This window comes from Macrobrachium nipponense, chromosome 35 (genome assembly GCF_015104395.2).
Source record: "Macrobrachium nipponense isolate FS-2020 chromosome 35, ASM1510439v2, whole genome shotgun sequence".
Taxonomy (NCBI): Eukaryota; Metazoa; Arthropoda; class Malacostraca; order Decapoda; family Palaemonidae; genus Macrobrachium; species Macrobrachium nipponense.
Genome location: NC_061096.1, coordinates 57,046,460 through 57,064,525, shown reverse-complemented (window position 1 = coordinate 57,064,525; position 18,066 = coordinate 57,046,460). Strand labels below are relative to the sequence as shown.

The following is an 18,066-nucleotide window of genomic DNA, read 5'->3' as shown; positions in this document are numbered from 1 at the left end:
TTATTCAAGAAGTCACACCAGTAGTTCAAGAGGTGGGTCTTCAGTGTCCGGTAGAACATACCGCTCCACCAAGAATAAAAGGAAATTGGAGAGAAAGAAACATAGTACTAAGGAGGGAAGTGCATTGAAGATTTAGGCTTGGTCACAGCACTCCATGAAATAGTAAGTCAGACTGATAAAATGACGGCACAAATTACATCGTTGTCAACCATATTAGCTACGTTTAATATGGATGATAAGGCTTCTCATTTACAGTCAAGTTTTGTCAAGCTGCTTAGCCTACAAACAAAGCATGAAAAAGAAATATGGCCAGCACACGTAGTATCAGAAGAAATGATGTAGAATTTGGCCCACAGTTGACCACAGAGGGTGCCGTAAATCTTTTAAAGGGTAATGGAGGTGATTGTTATACTTCAGTAGTAGGTCAGAGGATGAGAAACTTGGACCCACATCTTCAGCATGCACCTGTTCCCAGTAGGTCTCAAAATTGGGAGCTGCACATGTTTATGAAAAATAAGAGTACCCAATAATATTTTTGTACAGTGTTTAGATGTGCAGTTTCTTTTTGTAAGCACTGCAAATGGTTCACCAATTCATGCTGTATATTTTTTTGCACTGAAGGTTAATAAAGATAGTAACAGTTATGGTTTTAAATATAGTTTGCCCTTTTATATCAGGCATACTAGAAACTACATTAGAAATGGAATATGTTCCATTTTTGTATATTGTATGTTCTAGAAAAAAAAATCTTGAAGAAAAAATCTTGAAGTAGGGGAGCATGGTACAGCTAAGCTATTAAGTCATACAACATGATTGCATAGGATTCGTTCAAAATTCATGAACTGTCAACCTAGCATGTTCCATCCATATTTATCTATTATTTCACTGTGAAAACGCAATTACTGCATACAATAAGGTCGTAATATGTTTCATAGAGAAATCTATCATATATTTCAAAACTAAGAAAATATATATGTATAGCCAAATTCCAAATTTTTTGTTCCACAATGTATCTAACATTTCCAAATTTTTTTTGTTCCCCAATGTATCTAACATACAAAAAGGAATGTAAATCGAAAATTTTTTTTTGTCAAAGTAGAATGCATCCACCGATATCAAAGGGTGAGTGAAGCATGTGTGACACCACCATTAGAGTTGCTACAACGTGAACTATCTAGCGTAACTAGGTCTACAATGAGTAGTGACAATAGCATTATCTTGAAACTGTTTAGTATTTTAAGTTTGTTAGAGGAATACGTACTATTTAGATTTCCATAAAAATAAAATAAGTTATATTTCTTAACCACTTCAAAAATTATGGCTTACTGGAAAATATTTGCCTAAGCCAAGATTTTGTTCCTAGGCCTAGGTGTGTTAGATTTCTTTACTTACTATAAATATATTACACTTAAGCATTCACAGGTTACAAATTATACCAATGCATAAAATGGATCATAGTTATATAACCATAGAGAAACTAGTGCTGGCTGTGAATTGGCAAACTTGTCAACATGTATGACATTGGAAATAAAGAAAAACAAATTAACAATACTTAGCAATGCTACAATGAATCTGAAATTTTTGGACGACACAAAAAGAATTATGTTACCTCATTTGAGTACAGCTGTACAATAATACTTCAAATACCTAACTACAAAATAAACATTGAAAACCAACTTTTGGCAACCATTTGATAAAGGTTGTAATTCTGTTTAAAAAATTTAACCAATGACAGCTAATAAGGATTAGTATCATCAAAGGCAAATATAAGCACAAAAAATAAGGTAACAATTATTAAATATATTTCTAGGCTCAGCCATGTCGCTCCCGTGAAATACGTTCCTTTAGCGCTATTTCTAAGGTAAATTATTGCTAAAATACCAGAGAACTGCTAAACTGGACATGCCATAATGTTCTGACTCGCTCACCCTTTCTAAATAAAAGGGTGTCGGTATGAATCTGGGGCGAGTGAAAAACACTACCACAGCAGCCTCTCCAATTAGCCTTTTCCACATCAAAACCCCTTAGAAAAAAATCCCTTTTTTTGGGGGAAAATTCAAAGGTTCACTTACCCCTTACTTGCAGTACTGAAGACAATGAAAATATCATAAGCATTACGTATGTCAACATCATCATTTAACATTCTTCGAATAGTGTAAGTTTTCTAACTGGACAGCATTTGGTATCATGCCTGGAAACATACAGCAAAAGATGCATAAAGCATCTCCAAATTGTACCTTTTCTGCTCTCCTTTCATATTAACATAAATGGCAAAGAGCTTAGTGCTTATCCTTGAAAAACATCAACATTCATCTAAAATTCTTCTGAGACGCTTCACCCTTGTTCTAGTGTTATTCTCCAGGACCATTAACAAAATTTTTATAGCATGCTCAAACCAGTAGGGAAACTGAAATAGCATACATTTTTGGCGCCGGGACCTATGAGATTCAGCAATGAAAGAGAAATTAACAGTAAAGAAGGTTTAACAGGAAGAAAACCTTGCATTTGCACTAAAAAATGATTGTTAAGAGAGGATGACAAGTAAGATGGAATGGATGTATAGTAAAAGGAATGAAAGAGTTGCAGTTAGAGGCTGAAGGCATGCTGCAATAAACTTAAGTATCCCTACAATACACTTTGTGGGGTGCACTGATGGTACTACCCTCCTACGGGACACTGTCACACCTTTAAAACCTTTTTACATCCAATTTCCTTCTCAACACTTAATGACATCACAAGCTGGAACACTTGGCCTTTGGCCTAAATTTACACTCCATTCCTTTCCATAGCATGCTCTATAATAATTTCCACTTAAGTGCATCCCCTTTTCACTGTGTATTGTAAGGTTCTTTTCCCATCTTCTGGTCCTTTATCACTTAAGTATTTGGAGATCAAAAGATTGCACAACTGCACAAGACAAAATATTCAATATTTTAGCTGTAATCAAGATAAAACTCCTGCCAATGAAGCAGTCGCTATTTAAAGGGTAAATGCCAGTAAGAATTAAAAGGATAATTACTCCAGAGATGACGCTAGTCAAGCCACAGACTTCAGACAACTGGGGGTTATTAGTACAATAAACACCTCCTAAATTAAGATGTCTCTTATCAGTTAATGAAACTCATGAAAATTCATAGTTTGGAAAAACCACAGAAGAATCAAGACTTAAAGTACAACAAGAAATCACATAGACGTACTAGTGAGCAACGTTATTCAGTACAACCAATTCACAAGAGCTAGTTGGAGTTTAGGAGACATACACAACTGTGGGTCAAAGCTATGTTCTACACAGTAAGCTATTCTTTGATGTAAGGCAGTCCCCGGTTACAACGGGTTTCGGCTTACGACGTTCCGAGGTTAAGGTGCTTTTCAATTATATTCATCAGAAATTAATTCCATGGTTAATGCATGTTCCAGGGTTATGACGCCTACAACGCTCATCTGGCAGAAGAAATATGACACCAAAATTCCAAAATAATCAATATTTGAAGGTTTTTTAGATGTAAAATGCAACAAGAATGGCTTTTTACATAGTTTTTAATGCACTCAAAACATTAAAAGTAATGTTTTCTTAGGATTTTTGATGATGTTCCGGCTTATGACAATTTTTGGGTTGCAACGCATCTCAAGAAACAGAACCCCTATCGCAGCCTGGGGACTGCCCTGTATATATGATTTGATAAGCTTTTATAAAGGCATGTGAGGTTACTGGCTGATAAATATTAAATTGTTCTGACATAGATGGAATCAAAATGTATCCTATTATGGGTCTCCACATTTCTAATTGTGACACCAGTCCAATCCAACAATCTTTTTTAGAGTAACATTAGACTCTCAAGGTATTGTGCCCAGGTGGGCTATCCCTCAGCAACCATAAAACCAGAACAGCACAAATGTAAACATTCCTTTTGTTCCGCTGAATGAAACCGTCATTAACAAGGAGTCACAAGTAGTGTTTGGGGAGAGTCTGGAACAGGAGCAAAACTTTTTTTTTTTTTTTTTTTTTTTTCAGAACTCACAATCCAGGCAAAAATTTATTTTTCAGAGCCAAGCTTTTTACAAAATTACCAGTAAAGCTTGTGTATGCCTCTGCTAGTTTATTAAACAGAATGTATGATGATATACCCATTGCAACCATGAGAACATCCATTACAGTAAGAGATGAGTTTTGTCTTTCCATGATACCTCAGAATTAAACAATCCCCCATCCATTCTAAATGTGAATAAGTTTTGTCCTCATAATCATTCAGATTTCATTGTGGCAGAATCAAAGCTGTTTCATTGTGGCAGAATCAAAGCTGTTTCACTGTGGCAGAATCAAAGCTGTTTCATTGTGGCGGAATCAAAGCTGTTTCATTGTGGCAGAATCAAAGCGGTTTCATTGTGGCGGAATCAAAGCTGTTTCATTGTGACAGAATCAAAGCTGTTTCATTGTGGCAGAATCAAAGCTGTTTCATTGTGGCAAAATCAAAGCTAAGTGAAAAAAGCAAGCTAACTCCCCACAGTTACGTTAATCGTACAAGCTGACAAAATTTCCCACAGCCACACTTTTCCCTTTACGTTAATTTTTACCTGCAGGACAATTAGTTTAACAACACACCGGAAACACAAAACACAAACACGTACTCATCTCAGGCTCCAGATACTCGGGGCTAGGCTGTGCTGTCCGCTGGATATAGGCTAGTCGAAACACAACCACCGCCGATAACCACAACACAAACCAACCAACTGAGAACCACAACCCCACAACAACTTAACAGCCCGACAAATCACTGATCAGACAAACACCAACAGCTCGAAATAACATGACAACCACACAACTCAACCCTCCACAACAACCTGCCAACACCAACACCGACCCAACTGCCACTCACAGACACCGATATGCACGACCAACCTCTTTAACTTTACCACATACAGACAAGACACATGCACAACAACTTTACAACACAAAAATCAATCAAATAACACAACATCAACTGCCCACCAACAGATAGCTGCTGCCCAAACCGACTCTATGACTTCAGTGACTTCCTTACTTCTTACGACTCTAACACACTCCTGCCACTGACATACACAAGAGTGCCACAACAGACACACGCTTATGACTGCCATTCAACCACTCCCATTTATTCTTCCAACAATCTCTCTCTCTCTCGCAACCCTTGGAGACGTTGTCAAATATAAACTACCATCATTACTCTTCCATATCATATAGTCATAGACTGCTTTTTTTATAGCTATCTGTTTGCGTGGACAATCCAGTTCTCCAGTATCAAAATTGAAAATGGCTCTCTTCCAACTGCCAGTGGATTGTTCTTTAATGAGGTGCATATTTAAGCAAGATGAAGTCAGAGAAGTTGAAAAACTACGCAGTAGATCAATAGGAACTATTGAAAAATAAAAGGTAGAGAGCAATGCATCTGGGAACCTGTTAAGAACCTTTTATTCTACCTGCAGTGTGCTGGGAAAGGAGATTGAAGGCAGTGGTCCCTATACAAAATATTGCAAAAACATTCTGTCATGCTCAAAATATCTAGTTTCCTTCAAATCACACTCCTGTACAATGCAGCAGTGTGAATCCTTTTTGAGAGGGTATGGCCATTCTTTAGCGATGGCAGTCTTGGTAAAATCTACATGGGAAAAACTAACCTATGAAATACTGTTGCAATCACCTCTGAAACTACTGTGCTTGAACTTTTTTATTTAATAATTCATAAAAAAAATCCATCTCGCCTAAATACTTAAGAACTACAGCTTCAGTTCCAAGGTACTTACTGTTAGAGCATGTCCTTCATTGCCACAAAGTTAATTAAAATTAGCCTTAACTAATTCAGCTGCCATTTCAAATTGAAATACGGAAAGTATTTCATCTCAGCATGATCAATGTCATTATCTGTAAAATCATATTACTGCATATTATGACATATTACACTTGTTTCAAAAAATATATACATGAAACAAATTCAATACACATGAAACAAAACCACTTCCTGCGAGAAATTTTGTTAATTTAGCTATTATAACATATATTGTACTCCAACGAGCAAACACCTACAAACTTCAAGGATCTTCAAACACAATCACACACAGTGATTCTAAGTCTATCTCTAAATTGTTAGAAACCTGACACTCAAAATCTTCCAAACGAAACATATGCAAACTTCCAGTGATCTCCAGAAAAATTGCATAAATTAAGTTAAAATGTGGTATAATACTTTTGATTCATTATATATGTTATAATAAAGTGCTATAGTTGAAATTAAGTCACTTTCAACACTAAGTGTCATTGATGCTTTTGGACACCCAGTTGTTGTTCTTTAGGTTTTCAGAAATTTCATGAATTTACACTACGTTTTTCATGTACAAGTATATTTCATTTGTTACATTTTTATATGAAAATATATTTCCTAAGTTACATTTCACTTGGAGGCCAAGTGATGCCTGATTACATACTCTGCTTGTCATTTACTGGTATTCATTATTTATATAAATAAATGTACAATCTATTTTCTTTTTCATAGAGAACAAATATAAACATGTCTCTCATTTACAGTAAACTAAAAGTTGGCCCTAGCATGTCATTCTAAGCCTGAGGTAGCAATGCATTAACCACAAACTAAGATTCAGCTGCTATGTCATGAGTTTGTTAGAGATGATGAAGGTCACCAGATGCTACCGTTGTGATCATGAAAGGGTGAAAACTTTTTCCTTTCAACTGGGTTTTGGCCCCAGTGTGAATTCTCTTAATGTTACCATTATCAGCATCAACTTGAAGTTGAGTTTGAGATTTACAATATTTTTGAGGATAGAGAAAAGAGCAGCTAATGGTGACTGTTTATCAAAAATGTTACTATTTATAACAATATTTAACAAAATTTGTATCAAACCATAACTATTAGTTGCTTCCATTGAGCCTAGAGGAACTAATTCTTATGGTGTACCAAATTTAATTCCTTATGAAAAACTCATAAAGTAAATAAAACCTTTCTAAACTCATTATAAATTGTCTCAACTTAACAAAATATTTCAATTTACTGTACAAATAATCTACGCTTACTGATATTTATCTGCAAAATAATCGAGCAGAAGGCACTTACAAAATCCTATTTTCTCAGATTTTCACAAATTGTAAGATTTTTTAACATAAGCATGTAAACAACCTTACAAGGGAAAAAAAAGCATCCCACTACCTTAACTAACTTAAAAATTTTCTTTTTTAAATTTAAGATCTATGACTGACAGTATAAAAAATTTATAAGACTTACTTTTTGGTACCCCAACCCCATAAACCTTTCACCAAACCAGTTATTCCTCCACCAGCAGCAGCTGCTGGAGTCTGTTTCTTAGCCTCTACTTTGTCATCTAAAGATGGGAATTCTATATAGTTTAACGCAAGGTCAAAGAAAAGAGGTTTACATGGCACAGAAGTCATAGGAGATGGCACTTGTGCTACATTCGGATGTTTAGAAGTTAAACTGGAGTCTTCAATGTACTCATCCAAGCGCTCAATCAACATCTGAAAAATATACACAAAAATTACAAGTAATAGTTAAATTTACCCCATCATATATACAAGACAACACAACAGAATTAAAAATTTCATATTCTATACCACAGCAGTATTTCGTTATGAGAGAAATGATTGTTGAGATAGTACTAGAAAAGGAATGCTTGCTAATATTTATTTACTGAATGAATTATAAAAATGATAATGTCCAACAGGCATTGACCAAAGAATGCAGAGGGAAAATGAAAGTACAAACAAAGGATCAGTCTGCAAATAATTTGATGATAAAGAGGATTGGATATTAAGTTTAGTTTACCTTGGTAATAACTTATACTAAGGGGAATTATATTTCAGGGTGTATTTCTGATATGATACCAAGGGGAATTATAATTCAGGGTGTATTTCTGATATGAAGTATGTACTACTTTCATTAAAAACAAAATCAGCTTCTACCTATCACAGTTCCAAGCTGTTACACAATATGCAATAATTTTTTCTTCTAGCATTTTCTCAAGTTATAATTGAAGGAACAAATATTTCACAGATGACTCCATTCAATGAAACAGAGGCTTTGTATTACAAATTTTGAAGTTAAATTTGTCATTAGAAAAAATTATTTTGGACCAACATTTTTCAAATTAATCATGAAAAAGGTATCAGTTTATTTTTCTGACTTAAATTACATAAGTTCAGAGGTTGGATTATTTTGAAACCACGTCGTTTAGCCACTTCCTTATTTGTAATTTTAAGTGACTAAAGTTCAGAGGTTGGATTATTTAGAAACCACATTGTTTAGCCACTTCCTTATTTGTAATTTTAAGTGACTAAAGTTCAGAGGTTGGATTATTTAGAAACCACATCGTTTAGCCACTTCCTTATTTTTAATTTTAAGTGACTAAAGTTCAGAGGTTGGATTATTTAGAAACCACATCGTTTGGCCACTTCCTTATTTGTAATTTTAAGTGACTAAAGTTCAGAGGTTGGATTATTTAGAAACCACATCATTTAGCCACTTCCTTATTTGTAATTTTAAGTGACTCAGTTATTTATAAAAACAGTAATATCCTGGTTTGACTTGCCTTCTTGTTCTTAATGGAAAGCCTTGAAACATCGGGAACCATCGACTCTGATGCTAGAATGGCTTGAGCATGAGCTGTGAACTTTTTACTGTCTACCATGGCAGAAAGTTTTTCAAGGCTTTTTCCCATTGATGTCTGAAAAGATACAAAGATCAGTGTGAATGAAGCAAAGTTCAAGTATCGAGTTTGTAAATACTCAAATTTCAAATTAAATAATATCATGGTCTAAAACACTCGTTCAAAAATTATATAAATACGACAAAACAAGAATTCATACCTCTGATTTATTCTTGCTAGCAGATTTAATGTAAGTTAAAGTCCTTTCGTACAGAATGAGTGCTTCTGCCCATTTTTCTAACTTCATGAAGCTCTCAGCAACATAGTAACACCTGAAAAATGATAAGAGTATTGATTAAAACCAACAACAACCTACTGTTACTGTAATTACTAACAAAGAATAAGGCAATATTAATCACAATTAAATCTAAATACCTTGAAGACACTTCTGCCAATTGTTCTTCGATCTCTTCTAGCCTACATTTCATGCCATTTTTCATCGTTCTCCCCTAATTTTTTAACTACATTTCAACAAACTTATTTATTGATTACTTCTACCTGTCTTTAAATAACAAATTCTTGCAGTATATAATTTCCTCAATGTTCTATTGCACATTCTCTACCCTTTGAAATTCTATTACCTTTCCATAACTCTTCTATGTCAGCTTTATTTAACCTACTGAATTACTAATAACAACTATACTAAGTACTACCTGACAGAACTACTTCCTCTCTTACCATGCTCATAATACTACTACTATTCTTGAAGCTGGGAGAGAGAACGACTTCCAAAAGTCTTGTATTATAACTGTAATCATTCTATAGTTATGACATAATAACCAATATTGTTTCAATGTTAATTCTGGTTGTACATTCCATTCCTCATTTGTGTTTCTATGTAGCTTTGCAAAAACCAGTGAGGTCATTTTGAATATTCATAAAAGGATTACTATATCACTGACATTTTCTCCAGGCTTTACCAATGAAGCTAAAGTGCCACTTTTCTTCTGGCATTTCTCATCTTGAAATTTTATTAAAAATAATTACAATCGACAAAATGTTAATGTAAATTTCCTTGTAAAAGAGTACAAACAAGTAACCTTTCATTATAAAACACTTACCGATGTGCTTTGTAGGCTAATACTTGTCCTTCAACACTTTGTTTTAGTTCATCATCATCTTCCAAGCCAGGTAAATGCGTCAAATCATTCAAGTTCTGAATTATAATTTCTTGTAATCGTACTAAATCTTGCAATTTAGGAGCTTTCTTACCATCTTCAACCTGGAAGTTAAGAAAAGGATTTAACAGTTATAAAGAGAAAATAAAAAGGGAGTCACTACTATTGTGAATATAAATTTTAAACAATTCAAAAGCTTTCTCAAATAAACAAAGAATAGCTATGGTACAGTTTAAAAATGTTATTGTTATAATACAATTAAGTTTGTTCATTATTACCTGGCAGATATATTATATGCTGTATTTCTGACGTCCGACAGAATTTCAAAATTCGCGGCACACGTAGTGGGGCGGTCAGGTGGTAGTACCCATTCCCCGCCGCTGGGCGGCGGATATCAGGAACCATTCCCATTTTCTATTCATATTTATTCATGGCCCTTGTCTCCTGAGGGGAGGAGGGTGGGCACTCTAAGTATATATATATCTGCCAGGTAAGTATGAACAAACTTAATTGTATTATAACAATAACATTTTGTTCATGAAACTTACCTGACAGATATAATAATATAGCTGAATCACACCTTCGGATTGTGGGTAGAGACAGACTAGGATTTTTTAGGAAATTTAAATTAAAATAAAAGATTAACTTATTGGTTCCTTACCTGATAGCAAAGTAGACTATGTGATTACTGTCACCTAAAGCCTGCTTATGCTTTATCAGAGTTGCCAGCCAGGTGTTGACCTGTAGTGCTGGCGCTCTCTGGATGCTCTGTCAACGGGGGCGTGACCACAATGCGACAAGACCATCTAGGCAAACATATGGCAGTAACACAGCAACCGACCACCACCACCTGACCAACTAACGCAAAAAAAACCCCTGATATTAACACTATGGAATGGGAGATTTTCACAGAAGATCTCACCATCAACCAAAAAACACAATAAACTAACCTAACTAAGCTAAGGGATAGGGAGAGAGCTACCTTCAGCCCCCCAAAACTGTGTCTGCCGAAATGTAAGGGTCCCAAAGAACTACAGTTCTCGTAAATCGTCCTCACATCCCGGAGGTAATGTGAGGCGAAATACGGAATTGCTCCTCCAGAAGGTGCTATCAAGAATATCTCTGATAGACATGTTCCTTTGGAAGGCAAGAGAGGTAGCTACGGCTCTGACCTCGTGGAGCTTTCACTTTAAAGAGGCTCATATCAGTCTTCTGGCAAGATGAATGAGCCTCTTTAATGACGTCCCCCTCAAGAAAAGAAAGCAACAGCATTCTTCGACAACGGCAAAATCCGGGGTCTCTTCACCGAGCACCAGAGATTACCTGAGGGACCTCTTATCTCTCTAGTCCTATTCACATAGAACTTGAGAGCCCTGACAGGGCACAGGGCTCTCTCTGGTTCTTGACCCACGAGACTCGATATTCCTTTGATTTCAAAGCTCTTTGGCCAAGGATTAGACGGGTTCTCGTTCTTAGCCAAGAAAGAAGGGTTCAACGAGCAGACAGCGCTGTCTCCCTTGAAACCCACTAGGCTACTGAACGCTTGGATTTCACTAACTCTCTTCGCCGTCGCCAGAGAAGTTAGGAAAAGCGTTTTCCTCGTTAAGTCCCTTAGAGAAGCTTCATGGAGAGGCTCAAAGGGACTTAGCATCAGATGTTTCAACACCACATCTAAATTCCATGAGGGCGTCTTGCTTGTGGAATTTTGGTAGTTTCAAACGACCTTAAGAGATCGTGCAGATCCTTATTGTCGGAGAGGTCCATTCCTCTGTGGCGAAAAACGGCAGACAACATACTCCTATAACCCTTGATTGTAGGAACTGCCAATTTTTGCACATTTCTTAGATGGAGTAAGAAATCTGCTATCTGATTCACAGAGGTCGTGGAAGAGGAAATTCCTTCCTTCTTGCACCATGCCCTGAAGGAAGACCACTTAGACTGGTAGACAGCTCTTGAAGAGGCTCTTCGAGCATTAGCGATTGCTCTACGCAGCTGCCTTTGAAAAGCCTCTCGCTCTGGCCAGCTTTTCGATAGTCTGAACGCAGTCAGGGCCAGAGCGGAGAGGTTTTGGTGAAACCTTTTGAAGTGAGGCTGTCTGAGTAGATCTCTCCTCCAGGGCAACGTTCTTGGGAAGTCCACAAGGAACGTCATGACCTCTGTGAACCACTCTCTTGCTGGCCACATTGGGGCAATCAGAGTCAACCTTGTCCCTTCTGACGCTGCGAACTTTCTCATTACGTCCCCCATGATCTTGAATGGGGGAAAGGCGTAAAGATCCAGGTCTGTCCAGTTCCAGAGCAACGCGTCACTGCAATTGCCCCTGGGTCCATAACTCCCGGGAGCATACAGAGGAAGCCTCTTCGTCCTTGATGTAGCGAACAGGTCTACTAGAGGACGTCCCCACAATTTCCATAACTTTTGACAGACTTCCTGGTGCAAGGTCCATTCTGTTGGTAGAATCTGATTCCGGCGGCTGAGAAGGTCCGCCCTGACATTCTGAACCCCTGCCACGAATCTTGTCAGGATCTTGATTTGTGCCTTGCGTCTGCCCATAGCAGAACTTCCTTCGCCAGGAGAAAAAGGGATCTGGAGCGAGTCCCTCCCTGATTCTTTAGATACGCAAGGGCTGTGGTACTGTCCGAGTTGACTTGAACAACCTTGCTTGACAGTTTTTCTTCGGAAGAACTGCAGCGACAGGAATATCGCTGCCAGTTTCCTTCACATTGATGTGCCAGGCTACCTGTTCCCCTCTCCAGGAGCCTGACACTTCTTCCCCCCCTAGTGTTGCTCCCCAACCGGAAGTGGAAGCGTCTGAGAACAACACTAGGTCGGGGCTCAGAAGATTTAAGGAGAGGCCCTCTCGTAACTTCTGAGGGTCGAGCCACCATCTTAAGTGTACTCTTACTTCGTTGGAGATCCTTAGGATCGCATTCAGGTCCCCTTTCGACGTCCATTCTTCCGCAAGGAAGAATTGAAGAGGCCTGAGGTGCAGTCTTCCCAGCGAGACAAACTTTTCTAGTGAGGAAATGGTGCCCAGCAGACTCATCCACTCCCTCACCGAACAAGCTTCTCTCTCTAGGAAGGCTGCGACTTTCTCTAACCCCAGTCGCTGACGTTCCTGGGATGGAAACGCCCGAAAAGCCACTGAATCCATCTGAATCCCCGATACACGATGGACTGTGTCGGGGTCAGATGCGACTTTTCGGTGTTGACCAACAGACCCAGAGACTTTGCTAGGGCTAGCGTAAACTGAAGGTCCTTAGGACACTTCTGCCTCGACGACGCTTTCTGATCAGCCAATCGTCGAGTAGAGGGATATCCTGATTCCTGACGAATGGAGCCACTTCGCTACATTCCTCATAATCATTGTGAAAACCATTGGGGCCGTGCTGAGACCGAAACAAAGGGCTCTGAACTGCCAAACCCTGTTGTCCAAGACGAATCTCAGGTACTTCCTTGAAAGAGGGTGGACTGGGACGTGGAAGTATGCGTCCTGCAGGTCTAGAGACACCATCCAGTCGCCAGGTCTCAATGCTCCCAGCACCGACTGAGGCGTCTCCATTCTGAACTTTATCTTTTCTACAAAAAGATTTAGCCTGCTCACATCCAGGACCGGGCGCCAACCTGACGACTGCTTCGGCACTAGGAAAATCCTGTTGTAGAAGCCCGGTGACTCTAGGTCCAAGACTTGTTCCACCGCTCTTTTTTCGACCATCTGGTCTAAGAGATCGAAAAGAACCCTTTTCTTCTCTCCCTGATAGGATGGAGAGAGGTCTCTGGGAGTCGAAGTCAAAGGAGGAGGATGAAGAAAAGGGATCTTGTACCCCCACCGTTTCTACTATCTTGAGGGTCCAAGGATCCGCTCCTCTCTGCCTCCAAGACTCCGCAAAGAATTCCAGTCTGGCCCCGCCCCGACTGGTGTCTGAAGGACGAGATCTTCATTGCTGGTTTTCGGTTTGAATGAAGCTCTTCCTCTAGAAAAACCTCTCCCTCGAGGAGCTGCTCTCGAGGGGGGTGCCCAGCGAAAGGGTTTGACTTTCTTCGGGGGTTTGCTGAATGTTGGACCTGGTGGAGGAACCGCTGGACGTCTTGAAGACTGAACCAAGAGGTCCTGGGTCGCCTTTTCTTGCAAACTCTGTGCAAGATCCTTTACCATAGCCTGGGGGAAGAGATGGTCCGAAAGAGGCGCAAAGAGCAATTCCGCTTTCTGAGCGGGAGATACCGACTTAGCAGTAAAATTGCACAGCAGTGCTCTTTTCTTCAGGAAGGCAGTTCCAAAATTCGAAACTAGCTCCTCCGAACCATCCCTGACGGCCTTGTCCTACATGACAACACGCTGGACAGCTCCCCCAGACTGAGAGAATCAGGACTTCTAGACTGAAGGTCCAAAACTCCCAGACACCAGTCTAGGAAATTAAAAACATTAAGGGTACGAAGAAGTCCCTTCAAGTGGTGGTCAGTCTCAACCGGAGTCCAGGTCACCTTAGCCGACGCTAAGAGAGACCTCCTCTGGGCGTCCACTAAGCTGGAGAAGTCACCCAACGCGGACGAAGGGACCTTTATCCCGACATCCTCCTTGGTCTCATACCAAACTCCTCCTTTTCCCGGCGAGTCTAGAGGGTGGATGGGCGAAAGTGGTCTTGCCCTGATCCTTCCTTCTGGACATAAAGTCTTGAAGTTTCTTAAACGCCCTCTTGGTCGACAGAGACGTCTTCATTTCGACGAATTCAGGGGTCTTTACGGTCTTGGACGACGAAGTTGTGAGGAGGAGACCTAGGGGCTGTCGGCTGAACTTGTCTCCGAATGCTGAACGTAACAGCCTAACAAGAACCTTGTAGTCCGAGACAGCTGAAGCTACCGGCTGTTCTTCTCTACGGAACTCCCTGGACTACTAAGCTCCCCTTCCTCCCCTAAGAGGAACTGGAGAACGCCTATCAGGAGAGGGAGTACGTCCCTTAGGCTCAATCCTGAATAAAGACTTCCGTTGGTTGGAAGTATCCACTACAGGTACGGAGCAGCCGTACGTTGATCTTTAGATGCACGGACATCTTCCGAGAGAAGCATCCTTAGAAGCCACGTTAACTGTCTTAACCGAAGCTCCCCTACGAAAGGAAGCGCGAGCTTCCTGACGAGCGGCGCCAAAAGCGTCCTGCTTAGACAAGCGAGCGTCCTGCTTTGCAGTCTCCCAAGCGTCCTGCTTCGCTCGAAAAGCGTCCTGCTTCACACGGCGAGCGTCCTGCGGAGCGTCCTCAAAGCGTCCTGTCTATAAACAGAAGCGTCCTGCTTGGAACGCCGAGCGTCCTTAAAAGAGTCTTGAAGAGAGCTCAAAGCGTCCTGTCTAGAACGCCGAGCGTCCTGCCGAGCGTCCTCAACCGCCTACTTGCCGAGAGCGCAAAGCGTCCTGCTTCGAACGCCGAGCGTCCTGAAGAGCGTCCTCTACTGAGAGAGTAAAAGATCTGCTAGGAGAGCGAGAACGTTGACGATCCGGAGGCGGAGAGAGAGACGAGCGAGCTGAGAGAGAATGAGGCCGCTTCGTCCTCTTGACGGGCAGCCGAACGTCCTTCCTACGCTTAGGCTCGACTGCTGCTGGGCAAGTCCTCTGAGCCATCAGCGACGTAATCTGGTCCTGAAGGGACACAAGGATATCCTTCGTAGGTGACGAAGGAGCAAAAGAAGGGGCAGGACTGAGACTGCGAGAAGGCGAGGGGCGAGGGGACGCCTCCTTCCTTCTAGCAGGTACAGCTATCTGCCTCTCAGGTGAACACGCCTGTGCGTGGAAACGAACGTCCTCATCGGTAGAAAGCCTTCCTCTCTTCTGAGGAGGAAAGGCGTCATAAGCGTCCTCTGACGAAAGAGGAGGACAATAGGACGTGAAGCGTCCTCAAAGCGAAAAGTCCTTTTCAAACGGACGCGAGTCTCTCCGAGCGCTCCACCCCTTGCGCGGGGAGGACGCTTCGGAGGACGAAAAGCAATCTTTCAGATACGCGCTCGTGCGCGCTCCTTGGCAGCCTGGGATTTAGCAACAAGGCCTGCCGAAGGGACGCCAGATCGGTGGGGAGCCCCCGTAACCCTCTTGCGGCTTTCGACATACCCACTCCCTGAGTCCTGGGAGTCCGATAGAGGTCTAGGCCTAGAGGCATTATGGGGCCGATCTGACGCCCGCCCCTCCACAACACTAGGGGCACTAACACAAACTTTCACTGGGCCGGTTTCTAGGGCCAAAACTTTAGATTCGAGAGCACGAATAGACTCTAGAATCAGAGAAAGGGTGTTACCTTCTCCAGACACAGCACTGGGGCCCGAAGGCAACAAAACAGGATTAGGTTGGGCAAAATCTACTGGTGTTAGAGGAGGAGAAATGTTACTATCCTTACCTTTAGTAGAGCTGCCCTTGGAGGAAGACCTCCTGACTCTATCGCGCTCTAATTTACGCCGATAGGTCTCATACATCCTCCATTTATCATCATCCAAATCCTTACATTCATTGCACCGATCATCAACCACGCAAACATGCCCCCTGGCAATCCATACAAAACTGTGTGAGGATCAACTGAAGGTTTAAGAAGCCTCACCTTACATTCACTCCTCACACACACTCTGAAACTTCCCGAACTTGATCCAGACATACTGAATCTAGAAAAGCCAATCCAAAATCAAAAACCAATCCACTATTCCGCGTGCCAATCCAACAATCCAGAAGTCGATACCAAAAGTCAATCCAGATAATATTAAGCGAGATAATGAAAAAAATCCTAGACGGAGGTACTGTAAACAGATGTTTGCAGCACCGGCGACAGAAAAAATATGAATAGAAAATGGGAATGGTTCCTGATATACGCCGCCCAGCGGCGGGAATGGGATACTACCACCTGACCGCCCCACTACGTGTGCCGCGAATTTTGAAATTCTGTCGGACGTCAGAAATACAGCTATATATATATCTGTCAGGTAAGTTTCATGAACAAAATGACAATTTGTCCAAAATTGCATTTTTCCTAACTATACAAACCTGAGGTCCTTTTACAATAGGAAGGTACTAGCGGCAGCTGGATAGGCCGTAAGCTTTCGAACAAGGGGTTCGGTAGTTAACTGCTTGTCCGACAGGCGCGCGCGCGCGACTGGGAGGTAAACAAATCACTTTTGCTTTTGGCCCAAGCAAAAACTGCAGAGTGAGGGGTGGCATGAGGTGGGGCTATGTGTAAAAGGACCTCAGGTTTGTATAGTTAGGAAAAATGCAATTTTGGACAAATTGTCATTTGTTCCGACACGGCATACAAACCTTCGGTCCTTTTACAATAGGAAGACTCACTTCTTGGTGGGAGGAATCTGAGTCTTTTGTGAACAGACTGGTGTTCGCCCAACCTTGGAATGCCTCCCTGGTCGTAAGAGCGAGGGAGGGATCCAAGCCTCTGTCCGATTGATCGGGGTTGCCCTGTGCACCGCAGGATCAATGGTCAGACCTCTGGACCGAGTACTAAGAGAGAGGCAAGCGTATCTCTTCGTACCAGCAAACAAGAACAAGTTCCTATTTGCAAGAGGCAACATAAAGTTATGGTTTGTCTCTTGTTGGCATCCACTTCCCCCCCCTTGTAGGAGGAAGTGGTGGATATTCGCTCCCATCCCTAGTGAAAGGGATAGGATGGGGCTCTGTCGAGTAGCTCACCGGCATCTCGTCCTTATCCAGCAAGGTGATGACCGTATCCCTCTACCCACAGGTAGAGGGGGAGAAAAAGATATGAAGAGAAGCCAGTCACTCTCTCATTCACATATCTATTCTTACAGTCACACCAGGACTCGATGCTGTTCAGCCTGCTAGGGTCTGGGTTAGCTACACAACGTGTTGAGCAGCCACCACGGGTCCCAAGGAAAACGATCCAAGGACCTGTGGGCAATATCCAAAAGGTAGAAGGAGGTGCCAGTGTCTGGTTGTACCAGACCCCTCCTGCCTTCAGTACCTGCGCCACGGAGAAGTTCTGTGTAACTCGAGGGAGTGTACTTCTAGGTCATCTTGGTGCTGACGAAGAGTCTTCAACACTCAGCCTGGGATGTCGAGTTTTCTTCAGAAAGCGCGGTCGCGCTTCACAGGACAAAGCAGCATCACTCCTTCGCATCGAAGGCGGTGAAGTCCATAAGGGAGGGGATTGTGAAGGACTCTAACCGATCGTCAGGAACGAAGGGTTCAGAGTCTTCGCTACGAATTCGGTACGAAATTGAGCGTCACGAATCCCCATCCCCTGGATGC

General features: G+C 41.4%; 1 protein-coding gene across 1 annotated transcript in view; it reads right to left on the bottom strand.

Annotated features, from left to right (window-relative positions):
- Positions 1 to 6,825: 6,825 nt before the first annotated feature.
- LOC135208369 (signal recognition particle subunit SRP68-like) overlaps positions 6,826 to 18,066 on the bottom strand; it is an 85,591-nt gene continuing 74,350 nt past the window's right edge. Inside the window, 4 exon segments of the mRNA XM_064240470.1 lie at positions 6,826 to 7,519; positions 8,590 to 8,724; positions 8,867 to 8,978; positions 9,768 to 9,928. Of these exon segments, the coding sequence (XP_064096540.1) occupies positions 7,265 to 7,519; positions 8,590 to 8,724; positions 8,867 to 8,978; positions 9,768 to 9,928 (663 nt within the window). The 3' untranslated portion in view covers positions 6,826 to 7,264.